Source organism: Melanaphis sacchari, unplaced genomic scaffold (genome assembly GCF_002803265.2).
Source record: "Melanaphis sacchari strain LSU unplaced genomic scaffold, SCAv2.0 Contig13_pilon_pilon, whole genome shotgun sequence".
In the NCBI taxonomy this organism is placed as follows: Eukaryota; Metazoa; Arthropoda; class Insecta; order Hemiptera; family Aphididae; genus Melanaphis; species Melanaphis sacchari.
The window spans coordinates 1179880-1198369 of record NW_020270588.1 but is presented as its reverse complement, the minus strand read 5'-3'; the positions used below and the strand labels follow the sequence as shown (position 1 = coordinate 1198369).

The 18490-nt window shown below is 26.0% G+C and overlaps 2 protein-coding genes and 1 long non-coding RNA gene across 3 annotated transcripts; 1 reads left to right on the top strand and 2 right to left on the bottom strand.

Moving 5' to 3' along the window:
* Positions 1 to 351: 351 nt before the first annotated feature.
* LOC112591571 (probable RNA helicase armi) lies at positions 352 to 4826 on the bottom strand. Its single transcript, XM_025335414.1, has 10 exons — positions 4822 to 4826; positions 4603 to 4749; positions 3824 to 3947; positions 3257 to 3419; positions 2518 to 3028; positions 1998 to 2197; positions 1419 to 1619; positions 1072 to 1355; positions 755 to 1000; positions 352 to 687 (listed from the first exon to the last, which is right to left on the bottom strand). The coding sequence occupies exons 1-10, from the start codon at positions 4824 to 4826 to the stop codon at positions 352 to 354; spliced, it is 2217 nt and encodes a 738-aa protein (XP_025191199.1).
* Positions 4827 to 4862: 36 nt separating this feature from the next.
* On the top strand, positions 4863 to 15676 carry LOC112591612 (NHP2-like protein 1 homolog). Its single transcript, XM_025335478.1, has 4 exons — positions 4863 to 4907; positions 15097 to 15233; positions 15294 to 15431; positions 15498 to 15676. The coding sequence occupies exons 1-4, from the start codon at positions 4891 to 4893 to the stop codon at positions 15605 to 15607; spliced, it is 402 nt and encodes a 133-aa protein (XP_025191263.1). The 5' UTR covers positions 4863 to 4890; the 3' UTR covers positions 15608 to 15676.
* LOC112591613 lies at positions 9153 to 9957 on the bottom strand. The gene is made up of 3 exons (XR_003114516.1): positions 9830 to 9957; positions 9272 to 9769; positions 9153 to 9200 (listed from the first exon to the last, which is right to left on the bottom strand). It is a non-coding gene; the product is annotated as an uncharacterized LOC112591613 (long non-coding RNA).
* Positions 15677 to 18490: the final 2814 nt, after the last annotated feature.

Here is an 18490-nt window from a genome sequence, read left to right as displayed (position 1 = left end):
ATATATATTGTATTTAGGTTTTTCTTGTACAATACACATCATAAATTTAGTAGCTTGTATGTGATATAACAGTATACTGCCCACTACATTTTGGTGGTTATTAAATGCTTTGTGTGCAGCAATCATATGCACCGAATTTTTGTGTATGCAAACAGAGTTAAACACTATACCCGTAGATGGTGTACAAACGCCAAAAAAGTTGATTATAAGTAAAAATATTGATTTTTAAATTAACTGAAAATGCTTAGGATTAATTTTAGGAATATTAACATGTTATTCATTACAGTCAGTAGTTATAGTTTAATATATTAAATATATAATACTAACTGTAATATAGTACTCAGATTATTTCTAATATTCAAGAATATTACACCCAATATAGTTTTTATTTTCGATTGCTGTTGATAATATAACCTTCCAATAACAATTCAATTCCATTGTTGATGGATTTCCAATTATTATGAGTAATGCTTTTGCCCTAGATAATGCAACATTGGTGCGTTCTTTAACACAAAGAAAACCCATTTTAAATATCTTATCCTTTTCGCATCCGGCTCTGGATTTGCTTCTAACCATTGATATTATAATAACCATTTTCTCTTGACCTTGAAACATTTCTATTGTGCCTATTCTCGGTAATTTTATATCTGGATGGTACATTTTTAGTAACTCATTAATTTTGTAAACCTAAATCACATAAAATAATAAAATAAAATATAAAGTTTCTATGAAATTTAACATTGTTGTTATTTACTTGAGCAATGTATGGAGTGATAATTCCAATGTCATCAGCAGATATTCCAGACTTCAACAACCTTGTAAAGTACAATAAGATTTGAAAAGCTTCATGGGGATTATACCATGAAGGACTACTGGGTTCTTGGCTGTCCACACCAACTATACCATGTACAATAACTGGTCCTTTACAATCTATATCCCAGTGAGCATTTTTATTCAAATTGTTTAATAGTATTCTTTCCTGTGAGTTATCACTCAATATCTATAATGAACAGTATTTAAAGAACATTATATGATTGTTATTGTATCTTATAAGTTTGTATTACTACTCACAGTTGGCACTAACAATGATTCATAAAAAAATGTATTGTAATTTAGTAAAATTTCTGGCAAAGCCCGATAATTTTGAATTAAGCATGTAATAAGTTTTGGGTTATAACCATTGTGTTCTGGAAAATTATTAGTATCTCTCAAGTAGGATGGGTAATTAATAAAACGAGACAACATTGATAGTCCCAGACCACTTTGGCTTGCTAAATTTGACAAAACAACAGGTCCTAATTGTTTGGGATCTCCAGCCAATACAACTTGTCCATCTCGGTAAGGATCCAAAAATGCTATAAAACCAGATTCAACATTAAAAATATTTTTTAAATAAATCTAAATTACTAGACACTTACACAGTGGTAATAAAATTTCTGGTTCTGTTGATTGTCCAGCTTCATCTATAAATATATGAGTGAAGGTTCCAGCCTTTAAGCCCATCATATACAATAATCCTGCCGTGCCTTCAGTGGTAAGAACTAATCGTAACTTGAGAATTTCCTGTTTTTTAATTAACCTGGAATCTAAAAAATGTATGCTTTTAAATTGAAGCGATTATTTCAGAAACTCGTCATATGCCAAAATTATGAAAAATGTGTTAGGTTCAGATTATTGTTTTATGAAATAAAACACTTCGTTTAGTGCAAAAATCTGTCAAGTATCGAAACTCTATAGCTGTTTAATTTTTGATCAAATAATGTGTTTAGTTCAGAAACCCGTTAATAAATGGCATTTGATGGCTTTCTGTAGCAAACTGGGAATTTTAAAATTTGCACTTAAAGGGTTTCTAAAATAGTCGCTTCAATTATAGTAATTAATCTAGATATATTTCATCTCTAGAGTGATTAATGTGATACTCTTGATTTAAAAAATAAAAGTTAACACTAATAAAATTATTGTAATATATTATCAAATATGCTATTATTTTCTGTTACCTGTTTCTTCGCCACCATAATATGTACTTTCAAGTTCAGGTAAACCACAATATTCATCATAATTCTTGTTATAAGATGAACTATTAAAATAATTATAGCCAACTAAACGCTTCATGATAGTGTTATCAAATAATCCAGAATTTACAAGTTTAGATAGTAAAAGGTCAACAGCAGAATTAGTTGGAGCACAAATTAACAATCTAAAAACAGTTAAACAAGAGAAACATGAAAATTTTACTGATCAGTATTTCAAAAGACAGTTGGGTTATAAAAGATAAGTGGCAGTAGTGAAATTAAAAATTTCCTGATAGCCCATAAATACATTTTTATTTTGTATTTAAATATTATTAAAATTTACATTAATACTGAATAGTAAATACAATTTTTATTTGATATAAATAATCAAATATAGCTCTTCGGAGTTTAAATATAACTTTACCATGGTTGGGTCACTGTCTAGCAGTATTTACCTAAATATAGTTGTTTGCAAAAAGTTAAATAAAAAATTTAAAATACTAACTTGCTTTTAGAGAATTCTTTATAGACTTGAATGATGCTTTCTGTTATAGTTATTGTTTTACCGGTGCCAGGGGGTCCAAAAATAATGTAAGGCATTGGTCTCCCTTCACCTTTCAGAATGTTAATGACAGCACTTTTTTGTTTGAAGTTTAATTCATTATTAAACCATCTGATTTTTTGCACAATATTTGGTTTTGGTAACAGAGTATTGCTATCTTTTTTTAAATTATCCTTATAGGTGTTATCTGTTTTTATCTCATCATCGCTTAGGATCTTCAATTTTGAAGGCTGGTATTCCAAAGAATTCTTAAATGGAAACAAGAATGATTCGCCTAATCTGTTCTTTTTCCACATTTCATTGATTACTTCATGTTGTTTTCGATAGATCATTCTGGCATTGAAAAAATTCACACTATAATCGAAATGGCCACATATATTATGAAATTCTGAATTAAACTTCAGCCATATTTCATTTGCTAAAACCTTATGGATTACGCCTTCATAGTTTTGACCTAATTACAAATTATTCACTTTAATGTCTATAAAATATACATTTTTTAATAAAATACAATCACTCACACTGAATCAAAACTTCATAAATAGTATAATAATAAAAATTATTAATTAGAGTAGTTAAACTACTTAGTACTAGAATACATAAGGTTCATAATATTATATTAATAATTGTTACTATTAAACTAATAGAATACATATTAATATTTGTATAGAAAAATATTTACCCAATTTTTTAGTACAGTTTGGTGGATCAGTAACCGTTATTCTATCACCAATAATTAATGAAGGTCGTTGTTCAGAAAGATTAGGTATTTGTAGAACTAAATATTTACCCATTTTCTCAAAATGTATTCTTTTTTGTGCATATTTTTGAAGAGATGCTGTAATCTAAAATTGATGAAAAAAAATAAAGTATACATTACCACGTTTATATGCAGCAGTTAATACACATTAAGTCATTAAATAATTGCTAATATGATGTTACTTAAATTATTGTTTTAAATTGATAAATCATTTATTTATTTATTTTTTTTAATTTTAAAAGTATTTACCAATATTTGTTTTTATTTTTTGGACTAATTGAAAATAATATTTAAATATTAATGCAAATTACAACAGTAATTAATCAATTTTAGAGCACATATTAAGATAATTTAAACTTTAATATTTACAATACATTACTTTAAAAGATTGATTTTATATTTTAAATTATGGAACTACATATAATTATAGTATCATCAATTATTAATTACATACTTGAATGTTAATAACAAATTGGTAAGTATAATTACTTCAATTTCTTCCATAAATAAAAGAGTATGAAATTTTAGTCTGTAACTTCCATAGGTAAGATTTTCAAAAGTAACCGGATACAACCTTTGAATTTTACTTCGAACTTCAGAAAATATATTATTTCTAATTAAAAAAAAATAAGAAAAGAAAATAATTATAATTTGTAAACAATAGTATATATATTACATTTAAATTATTGGAATTTTCTAAACTGAACCATAAATTACAAATGGTCTGGTATGGCACGATGGTTGGCTTCAGTCACTTAAGTGTTCTGAGATCAAGCATTGGCCGGCATCACTAGTTCTCAGATGGGTGACTACCTGAGTTCTTAGCAACAAATTAATGGCACACATCGCATACACATACACATGCGTATTTTTATCTTACTAACCAAACCTTACACAAAAAAAGCTACTGTTCCTATCCATAGCTAATGGCTTTAGTTGCTGAGCTTAAAATAAAATCAATAAAAATTAAAAAAATAAGCTGTAAATATGTTTGATTATATTCACTTGTTCATGATTTAATAAATATTTCAATATTTAACCCAATGATCACCATAAGATTTATTAATACAGATCTGTATTGTAAGTGAATCCCATAGTATTAATATGTAGCTAGGTAATATTTGTTTAAAAGTATACATAATAATGTATGCTATACAGTTACACTTATAACTCAATTCAACGAGAAAATTTTTTAAGCTAGGTTAGAAAATTTTTAAATGTTCAAAATTATTGAAGAGTATAGTCATTTAAAAATATAATTGTATTACTCATTGAATTTTCCATTTTCTGACCAGTAACATTTTGTCAATTGAGATGGAATACTCCACTGTGCTAATCGGACTGATGGAAACTGTGTTTTATTGCCTTTTGGAATACCAGGAACTATTGGATCATTTTGCAAATCAAATAATATCCTGTAATAGTTCAAATATAACAAAATTACAAGCTTGTGATAAATTGATTATTTTTCAAGTATTAATATTTACTTCATATCAATTTCTTTTCTAGAATAAACTCTTTGATCACATGGAAGAATTCTTGAATCAGTAACATCAATGTTAACATCTACATTGTAAGTAATATCTTCAAAAACAAATTCAACCTTTTCAGTAGATTTTCCTAAATATCTTGAAAAAAAAAAAGAAATTAACTGTTAGTATCATGAGAATCAAATATTATATCAACATTTGTTTAGTTTTATTTCTGGTTAATGGTTATTACAATAAAAAGATGTACAAAGATAATAACATACTTTCCGTTGAGAGTAATTTCAAAAATATATTCTGACTGCGCTTTAATTATTAAAGGCAACTTATTTTTATTAACAATTGACAATTGTACTTTGTTTCCTTGCATGGTTTGATAATCATTTAATGTTTTATCTTCAACAAAGCTGTTATTTCTAAGTAATATCTAGTATATAAAGTGAAATAAATATTTTCATGATTTATCTTAGTTCAACATTGCTATTAATAATACAAAACTTTATGAAAGAGAATTTAAATATTAATACCTGTATAATAGTTTGATGTTCAAAACTAATTACTTTAGGTATATCACCTAACACTGCAACAGTCATTTGATCATTGTTATCATTATTTTCGAAGACACCATCATCATTTTCGAAAATTTCATTAACTTGAGAACTAAGTCTATTATCATCAAGAAGAACACGGGCAGACTCGTTTGATCTAATTCTAGAGATATTATGTTAATTACTATTTATTATAGGTAATTTAATTATTTAAATGCATGGTTATAGAACATACATATTGGTCTGATGAAGAGGGCCGTCTTTGGATAGGTAACAACTTGCAACTTTCCACTCTGTATTTTTAGAATTCTTTTCTCTATAGAGAGATATCCTGACATGACTGTTGGGCTCAATGTATGAGAAGTCCTGAATTTCCTTCAAGGTTTTAGGCTGATAGTAGTATTTGCGGTTAATGAGACACCTGTCAGTGTCCAATATTTTTGTCACTATACCGTTCACATACTTGATATCTAATGATGGGTCCAAAATACATGATATCTAAACAGAAAAACCGCAACACAATAACAGGGGTGTATATTACATACATGGGTATTATACCAATAAGTAAATTTGTCCGACGGACAACGACGAATCTTACCCAAAAATTATTATCTGGCGTCACGTCTCTTTCAAACAAAATGTTGTCTGGCCGCTTGGGGATATCAGTATAACCGGTCACCCAATTCCAAAAGTTGTTGAACAGGGACATCATGATCACGTGAAAATACGGAGCGTTGACAATTGAAAACGCTGTTTTAGTCAATCAGTGCACACGAAATCTTCCTGTAAATAACCCGGTGAAAAATTCAAATGGTCTTCACAGATCAACACGCAGTCAGACGCACAAATGCACAATATTATTGGCAATCATTGAACAGTGGAAAGAACTACACCACAGAATAGAAGGGGCTGGGAAAAAAAAATCAAACAGTGTTACTAATGTTACTATACTCAATTCAGTTTGAGTAACCCCACTTTTATGCATGCATACTAAGCCGTAGTAACAGTCGAACACCCCGATCGGCGAACAGTGTTCCGTGATTGGTTAATGTCATTGCCGATCATCGATAACTATCCTGAGTCGACAGCCGCTGTCGCGCATAGGACAACTACCGCAGTGCATACGAGTATTAAAATAATACCATGCTTTGATCTTTCATATATTTATTTTTATAGTATTTTTGGTATCATTGGTATCATTCTAAAATATACACATTATTTTTCAATTTTAAAACATCGTCATATTTACATTTTACATATAGTAGAACTCCGATTATCCGGACTAATTAATGTCAACTTTGGTCCGGATAAGCAAATATCCGGATGATTGACTTTTTATTATGACATATCAAAAACAATGATATAATTGCACGAATATATATCCACGCAACGATATCTAATTTTTATTCGATAGTATGCACTATACGTTTTTCATTAGACGACATTGTAACACTGAAATTCATTCATTATAACATTAAGAACGATTGATAAACTAAACTGTACGACAACAGTCAACAAATGACTTACTACAACGAATAATACTTATTCTTTATTTAATCTGTGATTAGGATTATGAGGAACGACGAAATACGATAACAATTTACGAGTGATTAAAAGAACAATCTCTTTTTTTTCTAATCCGGTTGATTGATGTTCGGATAATCGGAGTTTTACTGTATATTTTTCAATTTTAAAACATCGTTATGTTTACTTATTATATTTTTTACAATTTTAAAACATTATTAGGTAAAATGGCATGACACTAAGAATTGTTAAAAGTCATTTAATGTTAGAGAACATACATGCATATAAACTTATTTAAAAGCTTCTGTTGAAGAATCAACCTTTTCTGACTTATTTTTTTTTAAATTGAAGTAGTGTCAGTGGATACCCTCTTTTATCAAGTTTACACGTCAATATCTCACAATAATAAAAAATGTACTTATTAATTTAATAATATAATGTGTATACTATCATAATAATATTACAATATAGTATATACTATTATATAGTATTGTAATTATTCTTTCATAAAATAATAAAAATAACTATACAGGTAACGTAAAAAAAATATTGTTATCAAATTTTACTTATAAAATTATATAATTAAATTTTTATATCTTTATGTAAATACTCGTAAAATCATTAATGTCATCAAGACCTAACTAACATTTCTATTTCCTAATAGACATTAGGCAACGTGTAAAATTGAAAACTGCACAGTACCTACACTGTACAGTCGTTCTTGGTAGTTATAAATCATGATTAAGTATGTTTTAAAAATAATTGTTATGATTTAAATGATTTATAATAGATTTTATTTAACAAGAATAAAATTTGTGTAAAATATGATATAAATGTATAGGTAATTATTATAGACGTCAAATAAATACAAAAACGATAAGTTAAGCTCTTCATACTCAAGTATTTAACCATAGTTATTAGTTAATGGAAATATTACATTATTTACATTAAAATTTTGTATTGAATATTGTGGAATTTTATCATAATAAAATATTAACGAAAAACACAGACTGTAGGTAAATATTTCTTGGTGTAAATTACGAATCTTATTTTACTCCATGATCACTCAGTGTTTCATTCTCATTCACGTTGTTGGTATACCATAATATATCATAATATTTTATTGTTAAGCCATTGTCGACACGGAGTAAATACTAAATAACATTACCTTGTAGATTCAATCTAAACAATTATACGTTAACATTGCTCGTTTCGTTAGCGCGATATTTGTAATTGTAGATATTATTTGTCGTTTCAATAGTATTGACGTCCGATTCGATTCCAGATATTAAAAGTTACTAAACGCAATTTTTTCAAAGTAAGTACATATGCTAACACTGCTTACCCGCATTTAATGTTCGACTTCAAGATTAACTTTGATCGACTGGTAAAATTCGGACTTTCATGTGCGAGCAGAACGCATGAGTTGCCAGTGCAGTGGCGTAATTTGGAATTGGTTCTGGGGTGGAATATAAATTTATACTATCGTTATACATAGTGGAAGGTTACACCTCCCTTCCCTTGACCATTTAATCTCATAGTTCATAATATTATATTAATTTATTATTATAAATTAAACGAGGTAAATGATAAAATAATGGTTTTCAAAGACAATAAAGTAAACAATTAAATTAAATTTAATATATTTTTGATAAATTATAAAATTAAATTAATTTTTCTTTTAGTCTTTTTTTGCTAAAATATCTAGTATGTGATTGGGGTTCAGCTTAATGTCTCGGTGCATAGATAACATTGTAAGTCCATTCAAGCATTCCTATTCAGTATTTAATTTAATAAAAGTTCATAATTATTATGTAATTTACAAAAATAATGATATTACCTGACTCATAGTGTTTCTTAGATAAGTTTTCACTCTTTTCAAAGTGGAAAAAATATGCTCTGGTGAAGTGGTTGAGACTGGCAATGTACATAATATTTTTAAGAGCAAAAATATGTTTGGATAAATTTGTTTATTGCACATAATAAGTGCTTGGAGATCAGATTTTGGAAGCTTTTTACATTTTATTAATCTACGCTTCCATAATTTTAATTCAAATAATGATTTGTTAAAACATTCTACACCAGGACTATAAAATTCTATCAATTTTTTGAATGATAATTCTTCATCTTCGGTTAAGTTTGAATTCGTTGAAAATAAGCATTCAAACCCTACATAAATATAATTAAGAATTAATGATTTTTTAATAATATTTATATTATAATATGCAATTCTTATAAATATTATGTTATATCATTGTACCTTTTAAAATATCTGAATGAGACAAAAACCTTTCTTGTAATTCTTTGCTAAAATATATAATTTACATTAGATTAAGAAATAAATTATTTTAAATTAAAAAAATAATAATGTTATTCACCTTAACAACATAAACTGATACAATGAACTCTGAATAAATTGGTTTTATAAGCATATTGACTTTTATAGCAGTTCCTGATGAATCTTTCCAGTCTGAAATTAGTTCTAAGGCTTCTAATATAAAATCAAATAATTCCACAAAATCATGTACAGCATCATAGCTCTGGGCCCATCTTGTAGCACATAGTCTTTTAAGGCTTTTTATTTTGATATCAGTATTGCTATTTTCAATACAAGATAACAACACATTATGACGTTTAGGTGTATTAAAGAAAATATATAATTTCTCTAAAATGCCCTAACAGTTTGGGTTATATATTACATGCAATTGATACAGCCAAGTTTTATGAGTGGGCTGCACAATGTACATATTATATCGCTTTAGGAAAAGTAGCTCTAATGTGTGTTTGTGCACCATTGAACTGGCCTGACATGTTTTAAGCACCGTCATATCCTTGACCATAAAGGAAATTGCAGTTTATTCCACATTCATTTAATCCTAAAGAATAAAATCTTAGTAAAGTATTCTAAAGTATAAAACATTTTATTTATTAATTACCACTTATAATAGACTCGGCTAGATTTTTCTCAGTTAGGCTTGCAGGTATAAATTTAAGAACATTTTCTTTAATATTATATTTTGAAACAACATATCCAACACATAACGCTAACTGTTCAACAACTGCTATGTCAGTGGTTTCATCTACTAACACGGTAAAACAATGAGAGTAATTTACTTCATTTACTATTTCTTTTAAAATTATTTCTCTACATGCTAAAATAATTTCATTTTTAATTTGAGGAGTAATGTATTTGTTTCTTCCTTGTGCTTCTAAATGATGTTTTAAATTATCATCACCTTCACTACGATAGTTAAGTATAGCTCTAAAATTACCCAGATCGGTTGATTGGTCATTGCTGTCTGTTTAAAATTGAATAGATGCATTTATTAAAAATACTAAATTAATACTTAAAAAATATATATACATTTTATAAACATTAAATACTAACTTCCAGAATCCTTGAGGCCTTGCAACGCTATTTCTTGATGACCACATAAGATCATACAGTTAATAATTGGGATAGCTTTTTTTCTATTTAATTTGATTTGTTCAACTCTAATTAAAATTATATAAAATATAGAAAGTAAATATGTTTAAAAATAATATTGCATATTACATAATTATTAATTAGGTACTTAGTAATGGTACTAGGTACATGTGTGATGTAATGTACAAAAAAAAACATGTTTAGTAAATCAGTACTTACTTTTCTAAATCTAACTGATAAATTATTGTTAATTTTTGTTTAGAATAAACACAAATAAAAAAATATTCTTGACAGTTGAATTTTTAAATTAGCCAAGTATTATGAAACATTTTTAATTAACATATAGTATATACTAAACAAGTAACTTACAAGATATTTATCTTCATCAATCAAAGCATGTTTATGAACAAATAAACCTATATCATTTTGATAGCATTGTGCATTACTACTTAAGCATTCAATCTTAAAATTTAAGAAGAATAAAGCATGTGTATATTAAGCTATAATGTTATGTTATGCATATTTCATGCATATTATAATATGCAGTATACATAGACGTGCGCAGGCTTAAAATTCGGGGCGTGCTTTAGAAAAATGTATGTTATATATTATACACAGAGAGACAGAGCATAGTATAATTATTATCAAAAAAAAAAAAAAAATAGAGCAAGCACAAGTCACATTTGTATGTTATAATGTATTTATTAATTATAATTTATAAGTATATATTTTAAATTTTTAAAGTATCATTCGTTTATTTTCTGACGTATTAAATTCATCAATAACAGAATCCATATCTTTACCACTTGTTAACTCTTGTTCAGTGAATAGTAAAAGTAAAGAATCTAATCGTTCTTGTTTCATTGTACTCCTAAGTTTAGTTTTGATAATTGTCATTTTTGAAAAAACTCTTTCACGTGTACAGCTTGTAACTAGGATAATGGTAAATAATTGCAAGGTTTTATAAAAACAACTGTATGTAGATATACTATTGTTAGTTTTCAGCCAATCAAGCCACAAATAAATAGATTCACTTGAGATATCATCAGGTTTAACAGGTTTAGGCAAATGTTTTAAAAGGTTTATTTCAGTTTTTAGATTTGTACTTGAAGTATTTGAAAACTTAGCTAAAACATCAATCATTTTTGGTTTTATTCCATGCGTAGCAGACTAGCAATAGCCTCAATTAAGCTTAAAGTTTTTAGGTTGTATCTTGAATCCATTGCTGACAATAAATCATTAAGTAGTTCATAATAAACAGATATCTTCATTTCATCATATTTCATCTAATTTATTTTCAAAAAAAAAATTGAGATTTTGATTGTTTATCAATTTGAGTCGATACTTTTCTGCGAATAACATCTGGAACAATTATTTCAATTGCCAACAAAAGATTTAGTTTTGGTGGTTGAAGAACTGAACTAACTTTTAAAATAAGATTTAATATTGGATGCATCATAAACATGCCAAAAATGAACTCAAATCTAGGTTAGTGAAATTGTATACATTGAAATAAAAGGTAATATTATATACATATAATATATTATTTATTATATTTAAATTAAACAAGTAAAAACATAATTTTTAATTGTTATTACTTATTATTAATTATTATAAATTATCTTTTCTTAAATGGGTAGGTACTATAATAAAATTATAATACTAAAACTCTTTTCATTACATATTTAATTTTGTGTTTCTTGTTTAGTACAATATTGTATTTATAAATTAGCTCAGAATCTAAAATATTATATACAATTTTAATTGTTAAAGAAAAATGTTTACCTTCTTTTACTGATATTTCAATCTCAATATTTTCATATGTTTTATTTCACCTGAGATGTTCTTATAAAACCAAAAGAAAAAATAATTAATTATTTGTAGGTATATTATTTAAAATTTTATAATTATTAATATTGATAAATGATAATGTACACTGATTTATAGTTTTTATTAGTACAGCTTAAATACAAAAACGTATAAATATTAAATACCTAACTTGTTAACACAGCTTACCTGAACTACACATAGATTTTTTTGAAAAAAAGTTTATGATTTTCTGGTTGGTTCTTTTATTGGAATTCAATGAATTCATTTTTTAAAATTATTGTTAAAATATTACACAATACACAGAGAGAATAAATGACTAATGAGTACGCATTGGCTGTTGTTAGAATCGGGTGACGAAATGACGTTAGTGATCATACGGCATACGGTTGTTTTTGTTTGTTTATTATATTCTATAAATAACTTAGTGGTTGGGTATTTTCAATTCATAACATCCTATCATGGTTTTAATATAAAAATAAGATACTGATAATAACTGCTAATAGTAAAATAATAAATTATTGTTACATAGTCTGAAAAAAAATTAAAAAAAAAAAAAAAAATGAACACAATTTTAGCATTTTAGTATTTTATAATCGTATAAATATCTTCGATGTATTTCAATGAAATAGCATACAAAAAGTCTGTTAAAATTTTAAAATTGTTCGGGTAGTGCCCAGACACGCCCGGCACGCCCTGTGCGCACGTCTATGGTCTATGGTAGTATACCAAAATAAATTTAATTTACTCAATAACATAATAATACCTAATAATTGATTTTATCTATTTACCAATGATATATTTATAGTTTGATCTGATTTTGATACACTAATCTGACTAGATACAACATTCTGAATTTGATTACCCTTGGTATTTGGTAGAATATCCTAAAATGATCAATCAAATTAAAACAAACATCATTTAAATATATATTTATAAATTTTATATTACACAAATTAACCAAAACATTTATTATTATTTAAACATAACTAGTTACAGAATTTTTACTTTGAATTAAGGTAGAAGTATTTAACAAAATATCATAAAATTGTTAATTATATTAAATTAATATAAATATAATTTCAATAAACTGTATATGATATGAAATTAAGTATTAATTATATTTACCACTTTTAATCTTTTTGCTGGCATATGTAGGTTTTCTTTAGATAAGCTAACATTTTGCACAGCATTTGTATTAGTATTTTTCTAATAAGCAGGTACAACAATTAGTATCAAAATAATAAAAAATATAAATACCAAAATAAATTTAATTTGCTCAATAATATAATATTAATCAGTAATATATTTTAAGGGTTAAGTACTTTAAACTTAATGCATACTAAATAAGTGTACTAAACAATTATATGAATGTAAAGTAAAAATAAATACTTACTTTTGACTTCGATATTTTTACGAGAAATTTATCCATTTTAACAAGCTGTTAAAACACTTTTAATTTTGATTCGTTCGACTGTTCGCGGATGAGAAATAAATACAAATGTCGAAAAATAAATACATGAATAAAACAAATAAATAATAATTTTAAACTATGAAACTTTAAAACATGTTTCCAGTTTTCACTATTAGCTGCTATTGAGAGTTGAGACTCGAGTCAGCCGATCTCAATAAATACATATTGGTATAAAAATAGAAAATGATTAATAATAAAACTATAAATAGATGTGGAAAGGATAAAATATAAAAAAAAGTTAATTTATTATTATATTGATATTTGAATTTCTTGAAAACTGAAATTATGATGTTTTGGATTTAAAAATCTAGACTTGTGCTTACGGGAATTTAATTATAGTTTTTTTTTTTAAAAAAAGCCTCTGGGGGGGATATATCCCCATAACCCCCCAAAATTACGTCACTGTGCCAGTTAGACAGCATTATCAGTTTACGTGCTGGTTTTTATGTCGGAATGTCTGTCGTGGCGACAGCTGTCTGTCCACGAAATGTCCAAATTTCGTTGCTTTGAGTGCCTGTCTCGTTTCAATAGCACAACTTGTGCAAAAGAAGATGGGTGCAGGGCCAGATCGGGTTAAAAATTTCTATCAGAAAAATAAAAAAATTCGCCCACTTAGGAAAACCTATAAAAACAACCTTAAAAACATATATTTTTTTATGAAATGATAGTATATTATTTTGAGAATTTGAAAACTTAAAATTATTATTAAAAATTAAAAAAATTAAAAATTGGTTAGTACAAAGAAATGTTATCACTTTTATTTAAAATACATATATTTAGACTCCAGAATACGCATTAATACATACTAAGCAATTTGTAAAGGTTTAAGCTTTTTTACGAAATTGTGTCAAATATGATTTCATTATCCAATGCCATCAAAATATCAGATTCGATTTCAGTTGACATAAGCATAAATGATTCTAAATGATCTTGACTCAAGAGTCGCAGCTAGACAGTTTTCTAATACAATCGCATTAGAAAATGTGTTTATGTCTGTCGATAGAATGAGCCTTAACCAATAAACCTGAAAAAAACCTCTCTACGAGTACAAGCGGCTCACCGGGAAACTTCCGGTACTCCGCCTGCCAAGTCCGACCCAGCACGGGTGTATTATTCTGGTAGTTATTGTGTGTTTTATGTCGATAAAAACTGTTAAAAGCTTCACTGAAGACTCGATTTCTGCTGACATGAAGTTCTTCTAGAGACGCTTTGCACGATTTTCGCCATTCTTGATAAAGTTGATAGTTTTCATTTTAGCTAATGTAAAACAATAGCATAGTATGAACTGAAATTGGAACTTTTTTACTACCAGTCCGTATAAACAGATATAAAATGGAATTTTATAACAAAGTTTTTGATTCTTTGTTTAGAGCTAAAATTAATATATTCAATATTTGTATTTTAATTGTTTCAACCATCACAAGCTAGTGTTGTAGTAAATCTTTGAATAATATAATATTTGTATTACATTTAAGGATGAACAACCAGGGAATCTTGACAAATGTTCACCTTAAACCAGATCCTTTGGCTGACCAGCAGATGACCAAACAAATTTTACGCTTGATTCGACAAGCACTGAACTGTAATCAACTATTTGTAGGAGCAAATGAAGGTTAATATTGTAAAAAATATTTTTTAATTGATAATATGCTAATAGTGTTATACATTTTAGCCACTAAAGCTTTAAATAGAGGTACTGCTGAGTTCGTAGTTTGTGCAGCAGATGCAGAACCTTTAGCATTTTTGCTAAAATTGATTTTGTTATGCAAGGACGAAAATATACCATATATTTTTATTGGATCAAAACAAGGTTAGTGTTTTAAATTAATCATTTACAAACACTTATCAAATTCATATATATTTTAACTTTTAACAGCATTAGGCCGAGCATGTGGAGTTTCAAGGCCAGTCATAGCGTGTTCCATAAGTTCCTTTACCACTGAAGAAATTTCACAATTAGAGTCTGAATTGTTAGAATTAATGTAACAAGTTCAGGCTGAAATTGAGAGACTATTAGTTTAATTTTATACACATTTTAACATTTGTCATACTAAAATGGGAATATTAATAATAATAAAACTACATCATTTAAATGTTTAAAATATGTTATTATTTTATTATCATTATATTTAATGATATAATTTATTAATTATATACATTTTCTTATAATAGATACCAATGAAGTTTTACTTTACACAAAGTGGTTTTACAAGAATGAAATTAATTATTTTTGAGCTACAAGAATTATGGTTAACTTTGTTAACCTAATTTTTATTATTTATATACAATATAACTGAGCCTTAAAAGATATCAATGACCAATAAATTATAAATAAGTCAAAATTAAAACCAATGTGACAATTCTTATTTAATTAAAAACTTATTTAGCATATTTAAAATATATACTATTGTAAGTTCCATTTAAAATTAAATTAAAATAAATTATAGGTATATATCCAATTCCTTATAAAGTTATAAGAGACCTAACTTAAAATTGTAACTAGATAATATCTGATTTGATTAGCTGCATTTTTCTTTAATGCAAAAGTATGGGTTATATTTTTTATAAAATATGAATTACCGAATATAATTGCACAAGTTTGTAGAGTTGAAAATTGTTTTTTTCCTTTGAAGCTTATATAAGAGAAGAATGTAAGCAAATTATCACTGAATAAATTTTACATTATTTTTCGAACAGTTTCTGACAAATTTTGTCCCATTTATCTGAATAATTCTATAACCTGTAAAAATCATATTATATACATTTTTATTAAATACTGTTAAAACTATGCGCTATTTAATTACCACAGTTTTTCTTTAAGCTAAATCAGTTTTTATTTTACTTTCCATTTTTCCAACTCCTCATCACTTTCCATGGAGGTTAAGAATTCTTCATAATTATATTCTGTATAATCAATGGTTTGATTATTTATTAATAAAGACGTATTTGTATGCATTTTAAATTGTAAAATATGCACACAAACTTGCACTAAAAAAAGTAAAAATATGCAAAAAAAAATTTATAACTTTCAAAATAAAATTTTAATTTTAATTTTGTAGTGATAATAATTTATTATTTTTATTTAAATTTTCATAAACAAAAAGTATAAGATGTATAATATAGCAAATATACAATACAAAAATGTAATTTGTTAAATCTTAATTTAATTTTCTATCATTAGGTAATACATTATAAAAAAATATTTCATTAAAATGAACAAGTAGACATATTGGTGATATAAATAGGAAAAAAATATGGTTTAATGTAGTATGTTAATTGGAAAAATAATAAGTTATCAAAATTCTTCTCTGAGACCTAAAATATATGATATTATATAAACATATCTTTAATCTGTTTTTTTTCTCAACTTCTTTTTGGATTGTTCAGTGTATATTTGTATAGTTTTTTGTTAAAAAATGCAAAACTATACAGAATATGTAAAAATATGCAGTATATTATTTTGATACTTAATCCATCAATTAAGACACTCATTGACTACATGATATGAATATATGATGTTGAAAATAGCAACATGCATTTTATGCAAAATTCGGTCTTTATTTATTAATTTATCCAATATTTAAAATCAAATCAAGTCTTTCTTGTATATTCTTTATTTCATATTATATGACGACTTGATTTCAGTTTGCAATTTGTTTTAAAGCTATAAAAAGAATATAAAATTCATTATACAGATATCAAGGTATTTATATTATCTATATTATATATTTATTGATTATAAATATATAACTTAAAGTTCATTTTTTATATCAGAAGCATTATCAATATAAATAACAATCAATATTTTGTGGTGTTTCATGGAGTACTTGATTGGTGTGCAATGCTTGTGGCATAGACTGAGTTGATTTATTTATTTTTAAAGTTGAGCCATGATAATCAGCATTTTATTCACAATGATTAGAAGATGAATTTTGTGAAAATATTTCCTAAGTCTTTATACCAATTGGTTTATTCATATCTAGACCATAGATTTCAATACAAACAAAATAAAAATAAAATAGTAGTAGAATAGGTATAATATATTTATATATTAATATACTTAAATAAGAAAAGGTTTCATGTTAATTAAATTAAAATATGGTTAATACCAATATAACTGAGATAGGCAATTACATTTTTTTTTTTTAAATTTATATCTATATTTATATTTACCTTTTTAATCATAATTTTGAATCAAGTTGGGAGGAGTTGGAAGTTTTGATTTTTGAATAAAGATTCATTATCAATAGGAAAGAAACATATTTTCCTTCTCGTTTTTCTGGTATTTTTATCATTGTCATTTGATGATAATTTTGATGTTTCTTATGCTCTTAAAACTTTAGTACGAGCTTCAGAGAAACTTGTTGGAACAAATATTTCATCAAATTTTAGTATAAAAGTAAATTAAATTTTTTTTATTTCTATGATATATTATATTGAAGATAATACGTGCAATAAATTATATAATATTATTTACCAATATTTTTAGATAAAGCTCATGCACTATAATTATAAAATTCTATTTAATTTGGAATGATACGTCTATCAATAAATTTCTCGACATTTAAATTTTTAAATTTTTTTTTCTCGCAAAATAATTATTTAAAAGACACCTATCTATATAATTATACAAATTGAATAATAAAGTAGCTTGTTTTCTGACACATAAATGTATTTTTATATCCAAAAGTACATATTATAAATTTAAAATGTAGGTACATGAAATAAAAATATAATATATTGTAATAAAAATACAAAAAGTTGTTATATGTAAGTTACATTAGTCTAAAATCTTTAAAAAATAGATTCAAATCAATACAGAAAATAAAATACCAACTGTAGTTTATTATTATAATTATTAACTAATAA

Excerpts from the sequence above, each read along its gene's own strand:
- LOC112591612 (XM_025335478.1), top strand. Across the intron at positions 15,234-15,293 it reads ATTTGTAGGAGCAAATGAAG|CCACTAAAGCTTTAAATAGA; the intron begins GTTAATATTGTA and ends TATACATTTTAG. Across the intron at positions 15,432-15,497 it reads TTTTATTGGATCAAAACAAG|CATTAGGCCGAGCATGTGGA; the intron begins GTTAGTGTTTTA and ends AACTTTTAACAG.
- LOC112591571 (XM_025335414.1), bottom strand. Across the intron at positions 2,198-2,517 it reads AAAGAATTCTCTAAAAGCAA|ATTGTTAATTTGTGCTCCAA; the intron begins GTTAGTATTTTA and ends AACTGTTTTTAG. Across the intron at positions 688-754 it reads TCACTCCATACATTGCTCAA|GTTTACAAAATTAATGAGTT; the intron begins GTAAATAACAAC and ends TATGTGATTTAG.